The sequence below is a fragment of the Lissotriton helveticus genome, chromosome 10 (assembly GCF_964261635.1).
Source record: "Lissotriton helveticus chromosome 10, aLisHel1.1, whole genome shotgun sequence".
Lineage (NCBI taxonomy): Eukaryota > Metazoa > Chordata > Amphibia > Caudata > Salamandridae > Lissotriton > Lissotriton helveticus.
The window spans coordinates 1,006,873,932-1,006,900,421 of record NC_136071.1 but is presented as its reverse complement, the minus strand read 5'-3'; the positions used below and the strand labels follow the sequence as shown (position 1 = coordinate 1,006,900,421).

Genomic DNA, 26,490 nt, shown 5'->3' with positions numbered 1-26,490 from the left:
TCTCACAGACAAGAGTATCTAAGTTTGGGGACCTGGTTAGGCCAGAGTCCCCAGGAACTCCCAAAGTAAATGCACCCAAATTCTTGGGGGCACTCCCACCACCTGGGGGATTACTACTAGTAGTAACAGGAGGTTTGGGAATGTTACTTGGGGGTATGTTTTCCTTATTGTTATTCTTTGGGCAACTGCTGTCAGTTTTTAAATGACCCACCTGTTTACAGGGATAACAATAAGGTTTCTTCTGGTTGTTGGAAGGATTCTGGGACCCACCCCCCTCAGAGGATTTTTGGGGCCCTGATGTGGTTTGATCTGTAGATTTATTCCCACCCTTCTCTTGAGGCTTGGTTGATTCCTTTTTCTGGTCACCACCTTGGTTCTTGGGCCTAATCCTGGTTCTGACCCATTTGTCTGCCCTCTTACCCAATTCTGGTGGAGAGGTCAGATCAGAGTCTACCAGGTGCTGGTGTAATAACTGGTTCTGACAATTATTTAAGACTTGCTCTCTCATAATTAGATTATACAATCCCTTGAAATCAGTAACCTTACTACCCAGTAGCCAGCCTTCCAAAGCCTTAGTGGCACAATCAACAAAGTCTGACCAGTCCTGAGACTGAGTTTTCTGGGTGTCTCTGAACAGCAACCTGTACTGCTCAGTGGTTAAACCAAACCCATCAACCAGTGCATTTTTCAGGACCTGGTAATTGTTAGCATCCTCAACTCTAGTAGTGAGGAGCTTATCTCTACCTTTGCCATCAAAGGAGAGCCACAGTATAGCTGCCCACTGACTCTGGGGAATGCACTGCACAGTGCAGGCCCTCTCCAGAGCAGCCATCCATTTCTGGATATCATCCCCTTGCTTAAAGGGGGGCACTATTTTAGTCAGGTGTTTAGTATCTAAACCCTTCTCTCTATCTCTTGGGAGATTGCTGCCACCAGTGGGAGCTAACCCACTCATCTGTTGCTCTCTTGCCAGGGCAAGCTTCTCTTTGGCCAGGGCAATTTCTTCCCTTTCAATCCTCAGTTCAGCTTGTCTCATCCTAGCTTCATGCTCCCTTCTCTGAGGGGAAGTAAATCTCCTCTGTGGAGGATTCCTCCTTCCCTGAGAAGAGGCATTAGAGTGCAGAGATCTATTGGAGTCCCTAGAAAGAGATCTATCTCTCCTAACTCCAAGGTTAGGCCCACTTCGGGTTAGTACTGGGGGGCCCCCAGATCCTAGCCCAAGTAAGTCTAAGTTGGTCCTAGTTAGCCTTCTGACTACCTCAAGACCTTTGTCTACCTCATCCCCAGAGAGTACCTCTTGATCCTCCTCCTCAACTGCTGAATCAGTGTTGGGGAGGTCTGGATCCCCAGAGGTTCCCTCTAAGGCTGGCATGTTCTCATGTAACTGAGAAAGCTTTCTGGCATCATATGTCTCTAAGAGACCTATCAGAAAGGGAGTGGTGGGGTTAGACCCCTGCTTCAGTTTCCTGGAGACACAGATTTGCCTCATCTCCTGAAAACTGAGAGCTGCATATCTTGAAGTGACCTGTGGAGGGTCAACACTGACCAGGGGAGTCTCAGTAGAGTCCCCCTGAGTCGACATGCTTTTCTAGTGAGGTGTAAGTGGTGCACTTACCTACACTATATGTTTGCCTACTGATCCCTTGCTAGAGTTGTAGTTTAGGGTGTGCTAGGCCCTAGGAGCTACAACAGCTGGTTCAGTAGAACTCAAAGTATTCTAAGCTAAGTTATATGTACCTTTAGTACTTATGTGATCTTTCACAAGATATTCTTAGGGCATGTGTGGTAAAACAACAGCAAGCTCAAATCCCAACCGCTGCTCACCAATGTGAGAAGTTGGCCTGATGTGCAGTGCTCACTATTCTAGTGATCACTATATATCAGTCCAAACAACCCTTATTGATGATTGGTTGTAAGTCAACCTTATAGACCAGCTATCCTAGTAGCATGGATACGAGCAGTCTAAGGCTAAGACTCTAGAGGGCGTGTTAAGCCAGCTGTTTTACCATCGCATTACCCCTTGAACACCCAGTGAAAGGACACCACACAAGTTGTTATGAAAATAAACAGTGTATTTATTTATAACAAGACTACCCTGGCTCTTTATGAGACAGGGAGCTAAGCACACAACAAAAACTCTTACGAAAATACTTTTAAGTTAGCACGTTACACAAATGCCCGAGGGGCACGAAAAACCATATACGCTAAAAGTGGAATGCGAATTACTAGCAGGTAAGTAACAGTTCTAATAGGCTTTGGAATCGCTAGGACTGGACTAGGGAATCGTTAGATTACTACTAGGAGGCCCAGGGGACTCGGGTGCAGAGTGTGCACTCTCACGCGGGATGCGGGACAAAGTCTATGGAAGCTAGAATTCACAGAGTTAGTGTTCACGGGCGACCCCGACCTGGTAGGAAGAAAACGACAGTGGATCCTGACCCTTGGATAGTGAGGCTATGCTGGGACACCGGAGTGCCGAAGTTACCTAGCCCAGGGGCTGCAGCTGCATAGGTCTGAAAAGACGTCGGGGATCTCGTTGCCGGACCAGGAGCCTGGAAGGAAGAAGTTGCTGGCAGGCGACCAGTGAAGAAAAGTTTGATGGATCCAAGCCTGGATCAAGGAAGAAGAAAACCTGAAAGCAGAGGGGACCAAGTTCTTGAATCACTAGCCAGTGATTAAGTGGGCACCAGGATGGCACCGGGCGAAGTCACCGCAGTCAGGTGAGTGGGCGCTGCTGGGCTCTGCAGTCTCTCGGACCAGGAGGCGTTGTCGGCGACCAGGATGGAGGTGCGAGCTGTCCCACGAAGGATGAAGTCGTCGGCGTCGAAGTTACCCAGGATTGGGCAACAAGCCTTGGCTAATTCAAGCCCACGCGGTGGACTCAAAATGGCGTCTTGAGTGGACCAGGAGGGTCCGGGGTGCTCCTCTTCTGGAAGGGAGCAAGGGCCAGTCTGGAGCAACCAGACCAGCAGCAGAAATGTCGTCGGGCGTCGTCAGGAAGGCCACAAGCCAACGGGCTAGTAGCCAAACAACGCGGTGAGCAGCGGAAAGCAGAAGGGCCCCACGCAGATCGTGGAGATGCTGGGGGGCTGCACTTCGGAGCTGGAGCTGCTCAGAGTCGGGGCTTCTCGGACCCCAAAGCACTCACCAGTAGATTACTCGGCGGGCTTGCTGGAAAGAAGTCGGGCAGTCTTGAAGATGGCCGGTCCCTTGAGGTCTCGTCGCACCCACGGTTCTCAGCTGGGCTGTAGAGGCGGGTAGAGGTCAGAGGTGCCAGGGAAGCCGGTTCTCGTCGAGCTGGGCAGTCGGATTCCGGAGGAAGGACTTACAGCAGACCGCAGTGTTCTTTAGATGGTGCCTGCGGATGCAGGGTGACTACTCCTTAGTCACAAGGGAGAATCTTGAAGAAGGAAATCTTGAAGTCCTTTCGCAGAAAGTCGTGTCTTGATTCCAAAGATGATCTGATTTGGAAGGGGGCCAGTCTCTACCTTTATCTGGGAAAAGGGGGCTGGCACGCGACTAGGTCCTGCCCTATGGGTGGGACCAGGAGGGGGGTGGTTACACCCACTTCCTTGGCGGGCTTTTCCCCAGGCCAGGGGCTGGAGTGCCCCTGGAACTGGTTCCAGCCAGCCTATGCACAGTGAGCACCGGGGTGCCACGTGCAGTCACCTTCCTCTAAAGCCCTGCCTACCTACAATACACAAACCCTGTCTGGGACGGTGCTGGCACCGCCCCTGGCAGGAAACCCTTTGTCCTTATCTCCTGCTCTGGGAGGACTCCCAGCAGCAGGAGGGCAGACTTGTGTCTCGGTGGCAGCATCCATTTTGTGGATGCTAAGGCTCTGTCTGACTTTAACCGGGGTTAGGGGTTACATACATGTCGTGTCCCTCTAGAAGGGTGGAATGCTAACCCCGTCGCCAGAATTGGCGAGGGGTTAGTATTCCAATTCGTATGACACCTTACTCGACATGTTTTGATAAAGCGATACCAGAGTTGGCACATAACCGCGAGGATTATAATGCACTTAAGAGTATATGGTATGCGATATCATGGAAACGGCTAAGGGATAGATCCCGAAAGCCGCAGACAGGCTCAGCTCATGCCAGAGCACCATCTCACACGATTCCAAGCACTCTGCCTTCAGGATTGTTAAGGCCTGCCATAGGAGTGACTGATAGGAGATCTGTGTGTCCATTTTAGGGTTAGATATAGGTATACTATATCTAAAGCAAAGGGTGATTACACCACCTTGCCCCAGCTGTCAAGCAGCCAGTTGTGTCAGATTTGGATGGCCAGCCAGGGGTGGCATAATACATGCTGCAGCCCCTGGTAGGCCCTGGGTACACCTATGCCCTGGGTACCTAAGGTACACTGTACAGGGACTGATAAGGTGGCTCAGTATCCAATTTAGATATGCACCTAAGGTACATGGAATCCATTTTACAGAGAGAGCAGTGGGCCTGAGGTCCTGAATAGCAGGGCCTCAGGTCAACTAAGTCAGAAAACCAGCAAAACACCAGGCAAAAAGTTGGGGGCAACCATAGTCAGGGATCAACCTTCCTACACTTACTCAACATAATCTCATGGAACATCAACAGAGTGGGAAACTAGGTTGGGAGGAGACTGGCTCCCAAGATACTACACCAACACAGTGCTGACACATCAATCCTACCAGAGGCACACTTAATGGGTAACGCATGTCATTCCCTCGCAAGGAGTGAAGATGCTTCTGGCTTCTCCAAAGGCTCTAGAGGGTGGGGATACTGATCCGAAAATCAACATCTCTAACTCCATGGGATATTTAGGCTCATGGACGGGGAAATGACATGGCTGGTACGGGAGAGTGTGATGGTAAAACAGTAATAATTATGGCAATAAATATGGCAATCTGCATTCCCCAGCAACCCTGAAAGTCAAACAGAGTAAACGTGATCCTTCTGTAGCTCCTCGCAGGACCCATGACTGCAGTTGGAAATGTTACTGTCCTGCTGAATGTCACTCACATTGAACTCCCACACAAACTTTTCAACCAGGAAAGACATTATCGTACATGGGTTTGGAATCATTTGGCAGAGCAGATTATTAAATGGTGGAGCATGAAGAAACACTCCTGTTCTGGAGAGCACTGCTCCCACTTGCACCTCAAAGGACAAGTTACTTACCTTCGGTAACAAAACATCTGTTAGAGACATATTAGTTATAGATTCCTTACCTTAGAATTATCCCCATACGTCAGACTGGATACGGAGGATGTTTTTCGTAGCAGTACCCCTGCGCCTCGGTAGGTGGCATAGTGATCGCCATGATGACATCGCGGTATCTACTTAGATGCAGCCCTCGCGTGCTCACGTCAGTTCTTTACATGACATTCCACACCATAAGCGCAGAGCCATGCAAGACACTGACCACTGGTGCACAAAACTAGGGCCCTGAAAGGGAGTCCCTCACTCTAGAAGTCAGTTTGCAGAACGGGAAAGATGGGTGGGGCGGTAAGAAATCTATAACTAATATATATCTCTTACAGATCTATAATTACCGAAGATAAGTAACTTGCTCATCTGAAAGAGACAATTAGGTATAGATTCCTTACCTTAGAATAGATACGCCAGCAATACCAACCTCGGAGGTGGGTCTGCAAACAAAGTTCACACCAGAAATTCCTGGAGTACTGAACGGCCAAAGAAGCCATCTCTCTGTACTTGGCTTTCTAGGCAGTAGTGTTTTGTGAACGTGTGCAGGGATGCCCACGTGGCTGCCTGGCAGATGCCACTGAGGGGGGACTCCACGTTCCACAGCAGTAGTGGCTGCAGTCGCCCTGGTAGAATGGGCGTGCAGTCCTACCGGAGGCTCCTTCTTTGCCAAGGAATAACAAATTTTGATGCAAATAACAACCCACCGAGAGATGGTCTGTTTTTGCACGGCCCGACCTTTCATGGCGCCCACATAGCCAACTGAGAGCTGGTCATCCAACCAGAATTGTTTTGTGCGATCCAGATAGAAAGACAGCGCACGTTTTGTATCCAGACGGTGGAGCCTTTCTTCCTCTGAAGGATGCGGGCGAGAAGAAGGTGGGCAAAGTGATGGCCTGTCCAATGTGGAAAGAGGTAACCACTTTGGGGAGAAAATAAGGTCGAGTTCGAAGGACAACCTTGTCCGGATGAAAGGAGGCTTGGAAGGCAGTTGCTGAAGCTCACTCACCCTGCGAGCAGAGGTGATGGCAATCAGAAAAGCAGTTTTTAAAGTTAAAAGTCTGAGAGGACAATTGTGAAGTGGCCTGAAAGGAGCGCACATAAGGCAAGTCAAAACCAGCCTCAAGTCCCACTGGGGCATCACAAAAGGAACAGGAGGAAAGAGATGAGTAATACCCTTAAGAAATCTATTTACAATATGGTACTTGAAAAGAGAAGGCTGATCAGGAAGCCGAAGAAAGGTTGAAATAGCTGATAAACAGCCCTCAAGGGTGTCCAGAGCAGAGCCCTGCTCGACCAAAGAAAGGAAGGACAAAAGAGCTTCAGAAAGAGAAGCAGAAAGGGGATCCACAGCCTTTGCTGTGCACAATGCCACAAATTTGTTCCATCTGTAGGTATATACCGTTTTAGTGGAGGGATGTCTAGCTGCCAAGATAACATTACAGACTTCGGGAGGAAGGTCGAAAGCTGTCAACTGTCGCCGCTCAATCTCCAAGCAAGGAGGTGGAGGCTGGACAGGTTCGGGTGCAGGACAGTCTCCTGTTGTTGCGACAGAAGATCCTCCCGAAGTGGCAGTCTGATCGGAGGATCGATGGCCATGTGTAAGAGCTCGGGATACCAGACTCTTTGTGCCCAATCCGAAGCCACAAGGCCTGGTCACGCTTGATCTTCTTCAGCACTCTGGGCAGAAGTGGTATAAGTGGAAAGGCGCATAGAAGACCACAAATCCACTCGCAACAAAAAACGTCACAGAGCGAGTGCCGCCTTGGAAATCCCAACATGCAGAACTGCTGAAATTGTGCATTCTCTTCATTGGCGAATAGATCTAACCAAGGCTCTCCTCAATGTTGAAAGAGACCTTGCACCACCTCCGAGTGAAGACGTCATTTGTGATTCATCATGCGCCTGGGGCTGAGTTTGTCCGCCCTGGCGTTCAAGGAACCTGCCAGGTGTTGAACCAACAGAGATATGCCCTGATGTTCCAGCCATGTCCAAAGGCGGAGAGCCTCTTGACATAGGGTCCATGACCCCACCCCGCCCTGTTTGTTACAGTACCACATGGCGGTGGTGTTGTCAGAGAACACCTGCACTACTCTTCCCCAGACAGAGGGAAGGAATGCCTTCTGTGCAAGACGAATCGCCCAGAGCTCCAGAAGGTTGATGTGGAGCCCGGACTCCGATGGAGACGAGAGGCCTCTGATCTCCGCCTCCACCTTGAGGCCGCTCCACCCTAGAAGTGATGCATCTGTCACCACTGTGAACTCTGGTTGGGGAAGGGAGAGGGATCTGCCAGTGACCCAATCCTGGTTCATTAGCCACCACTGCAATTAGTGTGCAGTGCCCTCTGAGTTCTGAACGCAATCAGAAAGATTCCCCTGATGCTGTGCCCATTGGAACTTCAGGTCCCACTGCAGAGCCCGCATATGCCACCTGGCATGATCCGCCAGCAGGATGCAGGAAGCCATGAGGCCCATAAGCCTCAGGGTCATTCTGACCGAAACCCAGGATAGAGGCTGAAACATCGGTATCATAACCTGAATATCCCGGAGTCGCTGCTCAGGAGGATAGACCAGAAACTGCACTGTGTCCAGAACCGCTCCGATGAAAAGGAGCTTCTGAGAGGGAATCAGGTGTGACTTTGGCACACTGATAGTGAACCCCAGCGAATGCAGGAGGTCGCCGTAGTCTGGAGGTGAGAAACGACAGCCTGGTTCGAGCCCGCCTTCAACAGCAAGTCGTCGAGATAGGGGAAGACTGAAATCCCTGATCAGCACAGATGAGCTGCGACCACCGCCATCCCTTTCGTGAACACCCGAGGTGCGCTGGTAAGGCCAAAGGGGAGCACCATAAACTGAAAGTGTTTGTGGCCCACTCTGAACCGTAGGTAACGCCTTTGGGCCGGCAGGACAGGGATGTGGAAATAGGCATCCTGCAAGTCCAACGCTACCATCCAGTCTCCAGGGTCGAGGGCAGACAGGAACTGAGCCAATTTCAACATTTTGAACTTCTCCTTCCGGAGGAAGCGGTTGACGTTCCTGACATGCGATGGAATTGTGTGGCATGGATGGAGGGGTAGTCTCGAAGTGGAGGGAGTAGCCCCTTCGGACTATCTGCAATACCCACCTGGCCAGTAGGGGAGCTGATGGCGGATCCTGCCGTCCAATGGCAACTGGTGGCCCTGAAAGGACAACTTGTAGGATTTGGAGGCTGCTGCAGAGGGGACGCTGGTGGACTGACCCACCCGCTGGCCCCCTGACCCACCACAATGGGACCCACGTCCCCGGCCGCGCCGAGGCTGAACGGTTTGCGCAGGCTTGTGGCTCTGGGCGGAACGTGGTGGGGCACCCCTTCTGTAGCCACGAAAGGGGCGAAAAGCAGACTGAGCGGGGCGAGAAGTGGCAGCGAGGCCCAAGGATCGGCCGTAGCCCTAGAATTCTTAAAGTGCTCGAGCGTGTTGCCCGCTTTGATGCCAAACAAGTGACGCCCATCAAAAGGCATGTCCAGAAGAGTCGATTGGAAATTACCCAAAAAGCCAGTGGACCTCAGCCAGGCATAGCGTCGCAAGGCTAACTATGTTGAAATCGTTCTGCCTAGCGAGTCGGCGGGGTCCAGCCCACACCTAATCGCGAACTTCACTGCATCTCTGCCCTCAGCGACTCCACAGCAGAGAGTGGCCCGGGCCTCCTCTGGACACTATGGCAGCACCTGCGCAACCGCAACTCACACAGAGTGGGAATAACGGCTCAAAAGACTGCAGTGTTCACCGACCGCAGTCCGAAGCTGGCGAAAGAAAACATCGCCGTCCTAAGATGATTCAGCTTCTTGGATTCCCTATCTGGGGGAGCAGTAGGGAATTTTCCCTTAGAAGTAGAGGCTTGGACCATTAAGCTCTCAGGGGTAGGGTGTTGGGAGATGAAAAGTGGGTCGCCCAGGGCTGGGCGGTGAAAGCAGGCAATCATGCTGTCCACAGGAGCCCCTGTGCTGGGTTTGGACCAAGTGCCCAGAAGGATGTCCGTGAGGGCATCATTGAATGGCAGCAGGGGCTCCTAAGAGGCCGCTGCCAGTTGAAGCACCTCGGCCAGGAGGTTAATTCTGACCGCCACCATAGGAAGCTCAAGGTTCAAGGCCTCAGCCCCCCTACGCAACACCACTGCGTATGAGGCTACCTCCTCCATAGCCATGGTAGGGGAGAAAGCATACCAGGGTCTGGTGAGGTAAGCAGACCACTGGCATCAGCCAACTCCTCTCTCCAGTCCGGTTCACTTAAGTGGTCAGCTAAAGGGTCACCAGACCTCTCCTTGTCCTCTTCTGGCTGCCACTCAGGGTGAAAAGGAACGCCAGGATAGAACAATGGTACAAAAGAACCACTCGGTGCCAGATCTGGCGTCAGTCGATGTCGGACTGGCACCGTGTCCAGGTCAGGATGGAGGCCGGGGTTGAAGCCGACTGGGGACACTACCACCGTCGGAGGGGGTGGAGGAGTCGTCAGTGGATTTGACGCCGGAGGAGGTGTCATAAGGTCGACTGCACAGATCCGGATCCAGGCCTGGATCCCTGGAGGCCCTGCGGTGCCAGGGCTGAAGCCACTGGTTTTGAAGGCCTAGAACCCCCAGAGGAGTCTGCGGCCCGAAGGCGCTACGGCGGAGTCGGGCTGCCTAAAGATCGAGTGAAGGACTTCGTAAAAACTACGAAGTTGGGCAGGGGTCGCTCCGGCTCCCGGAAAAGGAGGGAAGCTCAGAGCTGACCCTGTAGGCTCCGCCGGCGGAGCCGCGGGACGACCACCATTTGCATCATGCGTCACATCGGCTGATGGAGAGGGAGAACGCAAAGAGCGATGGCGCTACTTCGCCTTCTTTTTGTGCTTCGACTTACCCGAAGACGAAGGCTTCGGCGATGAGTTGTGGTGATATTTCCACAACCGGTCCCGTGACCTCCCTCTCGACCGGCACCTTGAGCAGCATGGAGCGGACTGCCGGGTTTCAAGATGCTTTTGGGACTGCTCCCGCAAAGACTTTGGGTTCATGGCCTGGCAGTCGGAGCTCAACTTGGGGTTGTGGTCGTGCTCCAAACACCAAAGAGACATGAGGTGCAGGTCCGTAACCAACATCAATTTGCGACAGGAGTCGCAAGCCCTGAAGTCGGTTAGAGGACGGGACGGGACATCCCTACCTGCACCAGGAGGTGCAGGTCTCTCGACTCTCTCGACTCTAAAAGTCGTCGCCAAAAGTCGAAAAATAGTAGTCAAAAAGTGATTAGAGGTACTGCTCTCTCCGGGTATGCACTGGCATGCGCGGAAAAAGAAAGAACGGACGTTAGCGCGAGAGGGTGGCGTCTAAGTAGATACCGCAACGTCATCTTGGAGATCACGACGCTGACGACAAACGCGGAGTTAACTGACTCGACCTACCGACGCACAGGGGTATTGCTACAAAAATAAATTCTCTGGATCCAGTCGGACGCCTGGGGGTAATTCCAAGGTAAGGAATCTATAACTAATTGTCTCTTTCAGATTAAATCTTAACTGCTCAGAGGAGAGTGGGCAGGTTCAAACACACAAAAATGCTTTGGAGGTGCCTACTGGAAGACGAAATGTGAGTTACACATTTAACCACCGCGGCTGGACCTTTGGATCTCAGGCATCAAGTCAGAACACCCACATGTGTAACATAAAAAATAACTTAGGTCAAAGTACCACAAAAATATAAAATAAGTGGGTATCTGTGTTCCCCGATAGCTCATTCTGTGAGGGGACTGAACTCACTGTGTGGTAGATGAAATATCTACTCTGTTACCTGCTTCATCTGTGGCAAACCATACTCTAAAGCTCCTTGACAACTGTGTGGTAACAGTAGACAAGTAAACCCTCTGCTGCTACGGAGTCTCCTTATCCATCCACCACAGAGGTATGTGTAATTATTCAGGCAGCAATTATGTCACTTGGTTTAGCATACTTTAGGACACTTTTCCTGCATATTTCGAGGTGAGAGGCTGGGTACAATGAGAGCCACTGTTTGCTTCAGGCAACTGCATGCACTGCGTCTATAGAGCTGTAAAGTGGACCCATGACATATCAACATCCGAGCCCTGCCTTTTAGCTAACAGCTCGTTGATTTCTGAGATTTCTTTAGTTGATGCACACAATGCAAAAATAAGACTACAAGTTATGGCATGCCATCGGTGTTCGGCTAAAAAGCAAGGACTTGCAGAAGATATCACATATGGCATGGGTCACTCAACAGATACAGTAACTTGGCATCTGAGCAGGATCAGCCTTGGCTCTTCAGACCCTTGATGGCATCATGCTAGGGAACTTGATGAAACGCAAGTGGGGTCTTTGACATAAATTGCTCATGCATACTTGTCCAAAATATAAGTATGTGTACAGGGATCACAACCATAGCAATGAATTTTCTTTTGAAAAATGCTTTGAGGGGATAAAAAATATTACCACTTACCGGAGCTGAGGGGCGAGCGAGGAAGCCCTCCAGTGTTGCCGCCACGAGCCACAACCTGCTGGGATTGCGCCGCCGCCCTGGGACTGCAACTCCCGGCTGCCTCAGCGGCGGCGCTGCTCTGACACGCACCGCAAGCGCCAGGAGGCGCCTTTAAACAACGCTCTGCCCGGCGGAGCGGGGGGACACTTACCGGAGCTGAGGGGCGAGGCGAGGAAGCCCTCCAGTGTTGCCACCACCGCCAGGAGTCACAACCTGCTGGGATTGCGCCGCCGCCCCGGGACTGCAACTCCCGGCTGCCTCAGCGGCGGTGCTGCTCTGACACGCACCGCAAGCGCCAGGAGGCGCCTTTAAACAGCGCTCTGCCCGGCGGAGCGGGGGACACTTACCGGAGCTGAGGGGCGAGGCGAGGAAGCCCTCCAGTGTTGCCACCACCGCCAGGAGTCACAACCTGCTGGGATTGCGCCGCCGCCCCGGGACTGCAACTCCCGGCTGCCTCAGCAGCGGTGCTGCTCTGACACGCACCGCAAGCGCCAGGAGGCACCTTTAAACAGCGCTCTGCCCGGCGGAGCGGGGGGACACTTACCGGAGCTGAGGGGCGAGGCGAGGAAGCCCTCCAGTGTTGCCGCCACGAGTCACAACCTGCTGGGATTGCGCTGCCGCCCCGGGACTGCAACTCCCAGCTGCCTCAGCGGCGGTGCTGCTCTGACACGCACCGCAAGAGCCAGGAGGCGCCTTTAAACAGCACTCTGCCCGGCGGAGCGGGGGGACACTTACCGGAGCTGAGGGGCGAGGCGAGGAAGCCCTCCAGTGTTGCCGCCACGAGTCACAACCTGCTGGGATTGCGCCGCTGCCCCGGGACTGCAACTCCCGGCTGCCTCAGCGGCGGCGCTGCTCTGACACGCACCGCAAGCGCCAGGAGGCGCCTTTAAACAGCGCTCTGCACCGCCTCGCGGGACGCCGGGCAAAGGGCGGGCCCTCAGAGGCCGGAGGAGGCTGGGCAGGGACATGGACCGTGGCGCTGTATCTAAGGACCTATGACCTAAGTGAGTCCCACTTATCTGTTTCCAGTGTAAAGTGCTTGTGAATATTCATTTCTGTTACTTGAATAACTTTGTGGGATATAGGCAAGTTTGGCCTATGTCTATGGCCAAGACAAATAAAACTGCATCTGGCCTAGGAACCATGGACAATTACTTGGTAAAAAAGGTGACCCAAATTAACACAGAGCGTAGGGCCTCGTTAGGTCGAGGGAATCACCCTGATTTACATGAAGAGCTGTCTTTCCCACTGGTGGATCTGGCTGTAACTGATCTCCTGGATCGGGGCAATGGGGGTATCATAATGGCTGAAGCACAGGTTCATATCGAACCGAATGAAGACTTACCTGATATAATAAATGATATAGCAGAAGAGCCACCACCCACCCCAAGGCCAGTGAGATTATGCAGAAAGGCACAAACTAAACGAGGAGGAAAGAACAGCAAAAAAAGAGTAGAAAAAGGCCATTCAGCCTCAAATGATTTTGCAGTTATAACTGATTCTCAGGAAGGTACAAGTCCGGATGGTACAAATATAAATATAAATTCGGAGCAATTTACCCTTCTAATCCATACGATAGAAGTAAAGATAGAGTCAAAAATTGTAGAGCTGATGAAACCCCTGATTTCCAAATTAGATACGTGGCCCTAGAAGTCGAGAGACTGGGTGGGCTGTTAGCAACACACCTGCCCTCAGCCGCTGCAGTAAGATAAAAAGCGGTGGAAAAGAGACCAGTTGTTGAGGGGCAGGGAGCTGGTAGAGTGAACTTACAGCAAACCAGCCAGTTAATATCTGTAACTGAGCCAGCCCCGTCTGAGTTTACCCCTCCAATCACTCAGAATGAAAAGGCCACAGTAGACCCGGAGGGTACGCCGGCTCCTATGTATGTAAAGAAGAGCCGCCATGCTAACCTTCCTCCTGATTGCGCACCATATGTGGTTGTTCTTACAAACGTTCCCCCCACTGAGTGCTATCCTCTTCAGACCTATGAGGAATCCATGATTCATTAAAAAATAGAACAGTATCATGGTTGAACAAAAACTGTGGGTTTCCAGTTACATTTGCTGACCAAGTACTGTCAACAAGGAGGGTGAAATGGATTGGAACATCCAGAAAGACAACAAATGGAGACTGTATAATTGTTAACTTCAAACATCCCCAACATGTTGCCACAGTCCTATTAAGAGCGGCTTCTTTAGTCTATTCTATGAATAGTATATGTGTACGCCCACTTGGATACTTCTATACCCACTTGATTAAAGCCCCACTGAATCCTGGGTCATTTAGACCATTTACTCCTATTCAGCCACCTACCCTAATGGAGCATATTTGTACAATGTTGGCAACCAGTGTGGGAATGGGTTTAATATTGTAACACAGAATAGATTTGACACACTTTCAGGTCTTGAGTCATGTGATTGACGTGAGGAATCTGTGGGTCAGGGAAATGACAGATTGGAGAAAGTGGGATGTACAGAGACAATTCGCGTAAAAACGAGGCAGAACAATGTAATCTCATGGAACATTGCGGGCCTGGGCACTAAGATGGAGGATTGTAACTGGATCAGGTACATTAAGCAGTATCAAATCATCTGCCTGCAGGAGACATGGTCTATTGAATGCAACCATTTTCTCGAAGGGTACAAGGCTTTTTATGTCCCTGCAACAGCAACTAATAGGGGCAGACCCTAGGGGGGAATGGTCACGTTCATTTCTGTGGCATTATCCTGCAAAGTACGTAGAGTCTCAACATGCAATACTGGAATTATCGGTCTAGTTTTATTGGGGGAAAACTGTATGGCCGGTGTGGTTAATTTTTATAATGCTATTCATTTTTGTCCAGCCCTTAGCCAGATAGTAGCATTGAATGCTTTCATTAGTAGTGCAATGAAGGACTGTTCGCATAATCTTTTGATCATGGGTGATTTTAATGTTCATCCCTGTGGGGATCCCCTCTTTAAATGTATCAGGGATCTGCATTGTGCGCGGTCCGAGGGTTTTCACTTAGAACACACAATTGAGGGGGAGCATTTAAATGATATGCTTAATGATCTGGACTTAACGGCGACAATGGCACTGATGGATCCTACTATGCTTTTTGAGACACCGACCTTTAAAGGTCACGGGAGGGGAACCTTCATTGATTATATATTTTTAACATCATCAATGCAGTCCTTTGTGGATTCCTTCATTATTGATGACAGTGAATTTAGTGATCACAACCCACTCACTGTACACATGAGGGGCCCATGGTCAGCCAAAGAAGGATTGAATCATGCCACAGGTAGGATGAGTACGACAGATGGGAGACGGCGATTAAGATGGCCCAAGATCACCCCAGACCTGCTGTACAAAGAGATTAAAGTCGCTTGTGCAGATGAGATTATGGTCTGTACGCAAGAAGGCGCACAGCCAAACAATGTCCTTAGTGCTTTTCAAAATCTATCGGTTAAGGTTTCAAAGCTGTTGTCAGCCCCTGTATAGAAGTTGGAGATCAAGGGACCTAAATGGTTTAATCATGAATGCTCAAAAGCAGCCAGAAATTTAAGATTAGCACTGGCTACCAAGCCAAGAATAAAGGCAAAAGTTCAGCTATGCCGGAAGAATTATAAAACTATCATTGCCAGACACAAGGAATCCCTTAGGGAAGAGGCATGGAGTGAGATTCTTGATCCTACCACTCTGCAGTGTAGCACTAGATTCTGGGCAGTGATGAGGAAACCTTTTTTGGCCCAGGAGCAGGATGACGGACTAGAATGCCATATACCTAAGGAGATTGGGGAAGAACACTTTAAGAAACTGTATTGTTGCTCGTTGGATGAGTCTCATAATATTGTCCCTGCTGTCAGTGGTGGTGAAATGATTAGTTTCAATAGAGGTGAGGTTATCAAGGGCATTGTGGGACTAACAGCGGGGAAAGCCCCAGGGCCTGATGGGATCCCGCCGGACTTATTTAAGTCCGAGCCCAACTTCTGGGCACCTATATTAGAGTCTGTTTTTAATGCTGCTGTGAAAGATGGTTGTCCGCAATCATGTGTGTTGGACCCGGTCCTTTGGGCAGGTTCACCCCGTGACTTTTTGCTTTTTCCTAGCCTGTTTTTGGAACCTGGGTTGGTGATTTTAGGCCTCTGCGCACTTTTTCACTGTGGTACAGTGTAAAGTGCGTGTGCTTTCTGTGTATGGATGGTGAGCGCCCTGCCCTCCCATAGGAATGAATGGGAAATATGTATGCCCATGGTAGATTCCTGATGCGTGGGGAGTGCAGGGGCGAGTTTGATATGTATGAACTCGTGAGAATGAATGCTGCAGAATGGTGTATGCGGCATGGCTGTATCTAGTCCAGAAGCGCCACTTTTAGAAGTTGGCATAATTGTGTAGTGAGTCTGCTAGCACGGGATTGGCTGATGGGCCTGGCCCAGGCATGCCTGGGCCTGTTGGTAGATGGACTGTCTGGAGGAGGGGGGTCTGAGTCAAGCCGTAGATGAAAGGCCCCCATCTGCTGTTAGGGGGGAGTGGAAAGAGCTCTGGTGGTGCCAGGCTGTGTCTGTCGGCCCACCCTGGATGACTCTCCCTCCCGATGGCCCCCTGTCACCTCTGACCTGAGGCTGACAGGAGAGGGAAACCAGATACTCCCAGAGCTTAGGGCTCGCCTACACAAAGACTTCTAAAGACTTCAAAGCTTTTTCTGTGGATAAGAAGGGGCTCTGCCCCTTCCAAAAGGTTCTTGTTTTGTTCTTGTTGCTGGACTAGGATCTATCAGGGGTGGGCGCTGCCCAGCCCCTGGACGCCTGGACTCCTGGGGGGGACCCCTCTGCCCTGCCTGGGCTGATGGGGAGACTTAGCTTGGCCCCCCCTGGGAAGCTCTGGGGCTTTGGCAGCATGGAGGAGCTGTATTTCTAGCGCCTGGAGGTGCTGCGCTTCCCCCTGAGCGCCTGGGAGCGTTCTGCCTGTTGTTCTAGCGCTGGGAGCGCTGTGGATGGTGCTCCAGCGCTAAAGAGCGCTTCATTTTGGTTCTAGCGCTCTAGTGGGACTCTGAGCGCTGATAGCGCTTTGTTTGTGCTTTTGGGCGCGTGGTTTTGCCCTTTAGCGCATGGAGCGCTTTGGATCTCCTTCGGCACCGGGGAGCGCTCTCGCTGGGTGCTGGGCGCTTTGGCGCGCTTTCCTGCCCCCCAGCGCTTAAGAGCGCTGGTTACTTGTGGCCGTAAAAGGAATCACCCCCCGCCTGCCTGCCTAAGGAGAAGGGCCGCTGCGCTGCCCGCTGCGACCCGGAAGCGGTTGGCCGGCCGGCCAATCCCGTCGCGGCCGGCCGGAGGTCCCGCCCCCGCAGTCCGCTGGAAGAGGAGAGAAGACGAAGGCGCCCAGGAGATGGCGGCTGGTGGCGCCGGTGCAGGGCTCTCATGCTGAGGGAGCCCTGGATGGCGGAGCGGTAGCGGAGGGGGCGCGAGGCACATTGTCGGTGCCTGCCCCCACCGCGAGCGAGGAAGAGCCGCCGCCCGGAGGAGCCCCGCCCCGGAGACAGCCCGGTGAGTTGGAAGGGCTGGGGGGGGGGCTCGATGCGGCTGTTGTTGGTGCCGGAGAGTGGCACCGGGGGCGAGAGCACTAGGGCGGCCCCAGCTGGCAGTGGGCCGCCCCAACGTTTCGGCGGAGCCTGATGCTCCCAAGGCCCTATCTGTGGACACGAGTCCTGAGAGGGCTCCGGGGGCATTTCCGTGTTCATGAGTCCGAGGGACTCCAACGATAGGGGCATACTGGACATTGGCGCATCTAGGGCGGCCCCAGTTGGCAGTGGGTCGCCCCAGCGTGTGTGAGCCCAGAGAGGCTCGTAGAGGCATAATTTACCTTGGTGCATCTAGGGCGGCCCCGGTTGGCAGCGGGTCGCCCCAACGTGGTCTCGAGCCCAGAGAGGCTCCACCGAGGGCCCGTAGCTGTCTAAGAAGTCCCTGTGAGGGGCTTGGGGCACCATTGTCTTTTAGAGCCTGTGTGGCTCCAACGTGTGCCCATTGTTTTTAGAGCCTGTGTGGTTCCAACGATTGTCCAGTGTTTTAGAGCCTGGGTGGCTCCAACGTTTGACCAGTGTTTTCAGAGCCTGTGTGGTTCCAAGCTTCGGCGCAGTTTGCACCTGGGGGCCAGTGAGGGCCCTGGCGCAGTTTTGATGATTCTCCAGCTGTCCAGCAATTAGTGGGCAGCTGCACCATTTAGGCGCAAGTTGGAGAGAGAGTCCCTGTGTGGGACAGCGAGGGCACCGTGGTGCCAGGCCTACCCAGCCGCGCAGCACTTCGTGCCAGCTGCAACGTTTAGGCCCTTGTGAGTGTTCCCAGGGGCCCAGCAAGTAGTGGGCCCCTGCATCGTTTAGGCCCCTGACATTGAGACTCAGGGGCGTCTGAGCCCAAACAAGGCCAGTTGGCCTAGGGACTGCCACAGGTGGTGGCTTATGTGAGTCTTCGCGCAATGATATGGTTATTGCACCTCTGAATGTGTTCTCTTGCATCATGTGTTATTCCTGCACCTCTGAATGTTTTTAGACATCATGTGATTCTTGCGCTATTGTATTGCTCTGGCACCTCTGAATGTTTTTATGCATTATGTGTCTTTCTTTTCCTGCGCTGCACCTCTGAATGTTTAGTCATCATGTGTCTTCTTGCGCTGCACCCCTGAATGTATTTCATTGCATCATGTGCCTTATTCTTAACCCCGCTGAATGTGTAGGTTTATGCATTGTGTTTTTCTTTACTACTCCTCTGAATGTGTTTCATACATCATGGGTAATGTGTTCTTTCTTAGACCCCTAAATGCTGTGTGATACTTAGGTGGTTGTTCTTTTTAGTACAGGTGGTCCTAGTGAGGTCCTGGTCCCCTGCGTGACAGTCTCCCAAGGAGTTTAGGGTTGCGTAGGTGGTACTTACCTGTTCCCAGTAGTTACTGGATGTGATCTATAACTGCTACTTTGTGTTACAGTGAAGTTTATATACTTTTATTCTAATTTCTGACAAGTATTTCTATATCTGCAAAGTGTTGATTCAGACAGTGGCCCATGTGGCCCTGTCTTGTAAATAATCCCTTGTGAATATTGCCGTGCCAGTTGGCACAATGTACATGTGTGATTTCTATCTGATATGTTTTGACAATACAAAAGTTATTTTAATATAACCTTGTGTGGAGTCTCTTTTGTGGTGTGCCTAGTATGTTGTTGCTGTCGTGCGCTGACGCAAATGCTCTACACATCGCCTCCGAGTTTAGCCTAGACTGCCCGCGCCATGCTACCTAGAGGGCGAGCAGGGGTTATCTTGGCGTGTGACTTCCTTGCCCTGACTGGAATGGTGGTTTCTGCCTGGCTTTGGCATCAGCCTTAGCCTACCAGAAATAACCGGTTTCCAACAATGGGGTTTTTCTACAATTGTCCCGGTTTTCAAGAAGGGGGACAAAGGTAGTCCACATTGCTACAGACCCATTTCATTAATAGACTCGATGGTTAAAATTGTAGGAAGAATGATATTGCAGAGACTATCTGAATGGGCAGAGAAAAAAAACATTATGTCCATTCCCCAGTATGGCTTTTGTAGTGGTCGCTCTACAACAACTCAGTGCCTGAATCTCTTTTTAATTTTAAGTAAGTACACTGTAGTGCAAAGGGGCACCATCCATCTCGCCTTCATGGACCTGTCCTCAGCCTTCGACTGTGTTAACAGGGGAAAGATGTGGCAGTCCATGAGGATGAAGGGGGTAGATAGTGGTTTGGTTGGTTTTTTGGCTGATCTGCATAATAACACCAGAGCTAACGTGAGATACTCCCAAGATCTGAGTGTAACGAATAATTTTAATATTGGAAAGGGTGTTCGCCAAGGATGTTTCTTGGCCCCCTTCCTTTTTAATTTTTACATTAATGAGTTAGATAACGTGCTTCAGAATGTTCCGGTAGGCGGGGAATTCCTATACTCCTGTACGCAGATGATGCAGTTTTAATCTCGAGAACTGAGAAGGGAATCCAATCTCTCCTTAATGCTTTTAAATTGTTCATGACAGATAGAGATCTTTTGGTTAACAATTCAAAATCATTTGTCATGCAAATAGGCCAGATATCAAGAAGGACTTTCACCTTTAAAATTGATGAAACTGTAATCCCTTTAACTAAAACGTTCTCTTACCTTGGGGTTCTTTTTGATACCAAACTTAATTGGGCCCCTCACCTTGCAAAAAAGAAAGAAGAACTTGCGAGGGTTAATGCTTCCATTTTCAATTTTGCTGCCAAATTGGGGAAAAAAACGATTTATGCTATGCTGAAATTGTATAATGCAAAGTCAGTGGCAACTGCCATTTATGGGAGTGAAATTTGGGGGTATGTTGGTGGTGAGCACCTGAAGATTGCTGAAACGTTCTTTTTGAAGCGTCTCCTGTGTGTCCCAGTAGGCACCCCCAATCTTGCTGTACATGAAGAGTTAGGGACGCAATACCTAAGTGACTTGTTTTCTCTACGTCCCTTGACTTGTTGGCTAAAACTGTGGTTGAACCAGGATATACCACTAACGCATTTGATTGTGAGGGACTTTTTGAGTCAGGATAAGGCTATGTGCACCCCTTGGTTAAAATATCAGAAATCCAACTTTGCTAGGCTTGGTCGACTAGAACTGTTTGAATACCCAAGCCAAATTGTAAAAGGGGATCTGGAGCTCATTAAACGGGCCTTCCTTCTGGATAGTAGGATCCAGAGGGAGGATGTGGAGCTTCAGAAACAAAGCGTGAGGAAATTTGTCATGCTGAAAACCTGTGAAACCATAGAACCGTACCTGGCTGGCTCATTGACCTCCCATGAAAAATTTCTCCTAACGAGGTTCAGGTTAACCCTCTTCCATCATCTGCTGATCAGACCAAAAACAGACATTTTTAATAAATTGGCAGCACCCTGCGGCTGCGACGAAAAGTCTCCGCAGGATATGCTGCATTTTATATTTTTATATAATTTTTATGAATTTCCACATAAGCGCTACCTGGTAACACTTTTTAAAAAACTTAATTTTACACAAATCAGACCGGCACTAATGTATTTACAACTTTTGCATAGTGACAGTATCCTCCAAATTAAGGAATTTTTAAAACTAACTGTTAAACTGAGAAATTGTCTGGACCAGTAATGACTCACTGTGATTTTGTACCATTTATATTTTTATTCTCTGTTCTGACCTTATCCTGTGGAAGAAAGTACATTTTTTCACTTTTGGCACCTTACACGATATGTGTTTACATCTTTTTGTGTAATAAGAATTTTATATTGTATATGTACTTTTATGGTTTGCAAAATAACCGAAATAAAGTTTAAAAAATAAAAATAAAAAAATACCACGTACTACTTATTATTAACTGCCATTTCTGCTTCTAAAACATAAAAGGGCATTCACCAACATGGTGACACGTAGCAATAAAGGCTAACAATATTTATACTAGCCAATCGCAAGAAACTATATTCCTCTTTCTTCGTAAGGATGTAAAAGGCACCCCTCCACACACTGCAGACCACTAACTTCAAATCCGATGTTTTCACCCAATAAGCAAAAGGGTAATCCTAATGATACTAATGTACCCCAACTTCAGGAGGCTATTGGAGTGGGGCAAAAATGACAAAAGTCAGGTGGAGAACAAGAATTGTACAATGTGCAACCACAGATGGAGCCATACCGATTTCCATAAGACTCTTTGACCTTCCACAGTAAAAACATACAGCAGTGCCAAGGTAGTACAAGTAGCCTCCCCTAGGTACACCTGAAGGCGGACACTGCTTATAAAGAAGGCTACGAAATCGTTCTGTGTTTGGAGCCCTTGCTCAGCCCTCTACATCTCAGCAGAAATTATGAAAGTGTTGACATTGGGAGTCAACAGATGAGTAAACTACCTTTAGCGACTCCTAGCATGTTGTTGAAGGGATTTCATGAGTGACACCGCACCAACTCGGAATAAATGTAGAGTAAAATTTTAAAATATAGCTCTGCTATTATTATGCATGTATCACTGAACTAGCAGCTTGCATCAAGAAAATTATAAAGTAAAATACAGTCTTAGCACAACGTTCCAAAGAACATTCATATCTCAAGTCACTAGGGGACATTTGATCTCAAATGATCAGCTTATCAATAAAGAAAGGGCATCAACTACAAATCAAATATCCAGCACAGCCAATACACAACAAAGAAAACAATTACAAAGAAGGTCACACTTCCACATGAGCACTGACAAAAAAACAAATAAGGATAAAGATATCAAGTGGCAGTGTGTACCTTTAGAGAACACGTAATGGGATATCGTAGGTGTGTAAATGCTGTTCACTGAGGATGCCACATTTGTATTTGTCTATCAGAGCGAACATGGAAGAATCTTATTAAGTGACATGATTGATGGCGTTTAGCTGGATCCATTGAGGGACAGAGTAGGGTATAACTATGTAGCTCTTTCATGGGAATGAAGGAAAGGGTACAGGATAGGTGTCAGAAGAAGGCGGCCCCCAATGAAACCGACTTGTCCAGAGATTAACTATTATAGTCAAAGAGTTCTACCCACTCTGCCCTGGTGGACAAAGTACCTTCTTGGTGAGCACCTGCAAAGAAAACACCTTTACCTAAAGGACTCCGCAGTCCAACAAAGTAAAGCAGTTTCCTTATTTGTATTTCCATATGCTTACCATCACCCGCTGTATCTAAAGAACGAAGATACTGCAGTTCCTCAGATGCTTTATCCCTCACAGCTTCCAGCTCTCCCACATGGTCGCTCAATTTAATGATATTCATAAAGGCCTCATAGTTGCAATTAGAATCACGAATCTAAAAAAACATCGGAAATTACTAGAAATAATCTACAATGACAAGAAAGACAGATTTTGTGTGACCAAGTATTTCAGTGTAGTCAGATAATATGATAATTAATTTAACAGTAACTGATATCACCTTTCACCTTATTGAGAGAAAGAGTGGCTGGGCCCAAGTTAAACATGGAATGCTGGGCAGGAAAGAGGTGAATATGGCGCGATGGAGAAGGTTTTGGTGTGAGGCATACGGTACAAGAAAGTTATCATATAGTGGGAAGAGTGAACTGAACTTTTCCAGTGAAGGAGGGCATCTGGGTAAGAATCATGGAACAAGGTCATGCTCAGAAGGGATTTTCATTAAAAGTAATGATCAGCCTATGAATATACGCACCCATGCATTACAATCAACAAAAGAGATGCCCTTACTTAAAAGGTTGTTAGGACATTTTTTACATATGAAAATATCATTGTGGAGTAATCTTACCATCCAGATGACATACTGATTAATATAATCAGGGTCACTTAGTTGATTAATTAATGGAAGAAGAATTCCTCGTGAAAGGATTTCCTGCAAGGAAACAATCAAATTATTAATTTTTGGTTTTCACCTTATAAGGCTTGATAAACATATGGAATTATGCAATGGACAGTGTCTTGGCCAGTGTGCATAATCAAATGCGCAACTACCTTAAATAAAACAAAAACAAAAATTATGGCCCGAAAGAATGTTCTACAACTTCAATCTTAAGACAAAGGCTGGTGAGGGAGGGGAGTGATCTAAAGGAGAAAGCTACTTTGGGGCAGAAGGAAGCAGAGTCAATGCTGTCTGATAAAGCAAGAAAGTAATTCTCTTTTGAAACAGAAAGAAAGAAAATGATCAGTGCCTTTCACCTCTCCGCATTTCTAGTAGCATGAATGGAATTTTGATGTCTACTATATGTAAAGGTCTGCTCTCCTATTCAGCTGCTTTACTTCACAAATAGTTAACTCTGAATTCCATATGAAAGGGCTTGTGGACCGACTTTGTATTTCATTTTCACTTAGTCCAATAAAAGGTTTTGAACCTGGAGTATTTGGGTCTTAGGGTGCAGCTGATGAGTGCAGCTGGATGGTATTCAAATATATTCGTCTGTAGGACCTACTGAGCTGAAAACCAGCATTGGTGCCGCTCCAGAGCAACATATAAGTTGGCCAACATAGATCTTACCTTGAAAACAATCTGGACATAATAAAATGAGCGTCTAGGGCATTCAGTGTTCTAATCCTTGCATGCATCATGCTGATCATGTTCACAGTGTAAGCAATACCACACTGTTTTTTTAACTTTTTATTTATTGAAATTTTAATAACACAGTATAGATAGTGCATCAAAACACTTCATGGGTGTAGTGTAAAGAGAAACGTTATCATAGGTTCAAAATACAGGTTACATAATGACTGTGAATTAGCATATACCTGCTGGGGATCAAGCAGACAGTTCACTGTTACAACGAGGAGGAAGAGGGGAACCTTAGCTCCCAGTCACATTCATATGACTCACCATTTGACACAGTATGATAGCATTATAAACTGATATTGATCTCCAGATATATGTCATGTCATTTCAGAATCCTTCATGGAGGAGGCATGCGTACCCCCAACTGACCCAGTGGTAGTCATTAAATGTGTATGTAGGGGAGTCCAAAAGTCATTGGGTCAATTAGCCTGAGGAATCGTTGAGTAGTAGGTTTCCAGTTGATCATTACAGTAGAATAGGTCAGGTAGCAGGTTTTGATTTTGGGGAAAAAGGCATCTACTCCACATACACCACTATCCTCTAAGTCAGCAATAAAGCAATGGACGTCAAGCGTCTTGGATGACACCAAATCTTACTGTGCATCAGAGCAATGCTAACATGGGTGATGTCTGGATATCTATTTCTATCTTTGAAGAAATCTGAGCGAAAATTCTCTCTCCAATGCTCATAAATCAGCTTTCTACAGTGTGACTCCTCTGCTAAGCTAGGACTCCTCAATTTAAGTTCAGTGCTGTAAACCTAACATAGAAATTTGAAGCGCATTACTCTAAACCCTCCATTTGGAGCGATCATCACTGTCTGATCACAGCAATAAGGCCATTTGTTATCTGTGATAGCGCGGCGGAGAGCATTTTCCCAGCAAGATCTTATCTTAGGTATCACAATGGTTGCCTTTGATTGCATGGTGTTATAAAACCTTGAAATAATACGTCTATTAGGGGGAGGGTATTTATCACTCCGTGATTTTCTTGCTACCCGTTCCTGGGGAAAGGAGAGGCATCATTTTTTACTTATGGAATGATAATACATATTCACTATGTGTGAAGTTTCAATGAAGTGTCCTGCAGAAAAAATATTGCCAATTTTTGCCTGTCCCCAGTTACACAGCCTACAGGCTACCACCGCGTCTGTGAGTGCTGATCAAGAGACTGCTCTGGAGCATAAAGAACAAAATGTGATGTTCCCTTGCAAAGTTTGCCTTAAACAATTTGGATGCAGGAAACTGAAATAATTTCAACATTGATACAGAAGAGGATTTGACCAATACGTGCCCTTAGGTGTAGCGGATCTCTTATATATCTCTCAAATGAAAAGAGGGCTATAAGAGGAGGCGGTGCAGCTAGAAATATGCAAATGGAGCCTGTGTACAGTTAAAGTAGAAATCAAAATCTGGTGCTGCTAAGCCACTCGATTTGTAAAGTAGTGTTAGTGTCTCATTTTAGCCTTGGCTGCTTACCCACCCATGCAAGTATAATCACGTTGGATGGCAGGCACTCAAAAAAATGCTTTTTAAGGGAATTGGAATGTTGTAAACAAGTACAACCGTTTCGGTTGGATGAGCAATTTCACGAAGGCCCATCTAAGAACCAAGGACAGTTGCAGCCTGGTCAATTTTTAGATCTGTTAAATAATATTTGACATGGTCACACTACAGTTCTGGCTTGACTGTAGTCATGCCCCGACTTATCCAGATGCCTAAATACTAAGCAATACCATATTGTGACAGCCAAATATACTGATAAATTGTGAAACGGCTATGTAACAGTACACAGCACTAATCCATGCCAGTTGTATATTTAAACCGGCTAAATCCATTAGGGGACTGGCTTTAAAACTCAACTACCAACAATTTGTATGTAGTTTCAATTCACTGTTCTCTTTTCTATTATATATTTTTCCCTTAATTTTTTCTGGGAAGTCTTGTTTGGAAAGAAGTCAGAGATTGTCCGATAGCCTTCAATAGTCTACAGCCCACTGAAGGAATCCGTCGTACTGGCATCAACATGTGTCATATCTATTCCCTACATTTCTTTTCCATCCACCTTAAACAAACACAGAGAAAGTGGCAGTCTGATAATGGATGAGGGCATTCAATGCCCACTTTGAGCAAATTAAGAACATGTAATTAGTTTAATCCCGCTGCAAGGTTCCAAATAATAACCATATCTTTGCATTAAATGTGCTCATTTCTGTTAAACTTGTTAAATCTTGAGCAATGGAAGACAAATTTGGTTAAAAAAAACGTATTTTCAGTAAAAAACAAAACGCAGCACGACGAACAGGTGAGAAACCAACAAAAAACAGGTAAACAAAATTTAAAGAACTATAGGCTGGCAAAGTGAAAAATGGATGTATTGCTAGAAACTGACATACAGAGAAGACAAATAGCAATTCAAGTACATTGAAACTTTTAATGTTTGAACTTAAACATCAAAGATACATGCTAGACGATCAACTGAAAACAAAGATCACACTTTTTGGCAGAATGAGACACTTGAATGAAAGATCTGAAATTACCCTAACGAAGTATCGCATGATCCTGTTCTGGAAGTCTCCAGGAGGTAGAAGTAAGTACAGTAAAATCTCACACAGATCTTTCAGGAACCCTAAAGAGGACACAGAAACAAGCATGGTTAAAAAAAGTGTCATTAATAAGTAGAGCATGAAGAAATTAATACCCAGATGTGGAACACCAGTAATAAAAAGCAAACAGTTCATATAAGA

General features: G+C 48.2%; 1 protein-coding gene across 7 annotated transcripts in view; it reads right to left on the bottom strand.

Moving 5' to 3' along the window:
- SNX13 (sorting nexin 13) overlaps window positions 1-26,490 on the bottom strand; it is a 547,690-nt gene that overhangs the window by 331,443 nt on the left and 189,757 nt on the right. For all 7 annotated transcript variants that reach the window (XM_078663681.1, XM_078663683.1, XM_078663682.1 and 4 more), the window contains 3 exons: window positions 26,284-26,372; window positions 22,954-23,037; window positions 22,347-22,485 (listed from right to left, as the gene is read on the bottom strand). In XM_078663681.1, coding sequence (XP_078519807.1) covers window positions 22,347-22,485; window positions 22,954-23,037; window positions 26,284-26,372 — 312 coding nt within the window. The remainder of the gene's footprint in view (window positions 1-22,346; window positions 22,486-22,953; window positions 23,038-26,283; window positions 26,373-26,490) is intronic.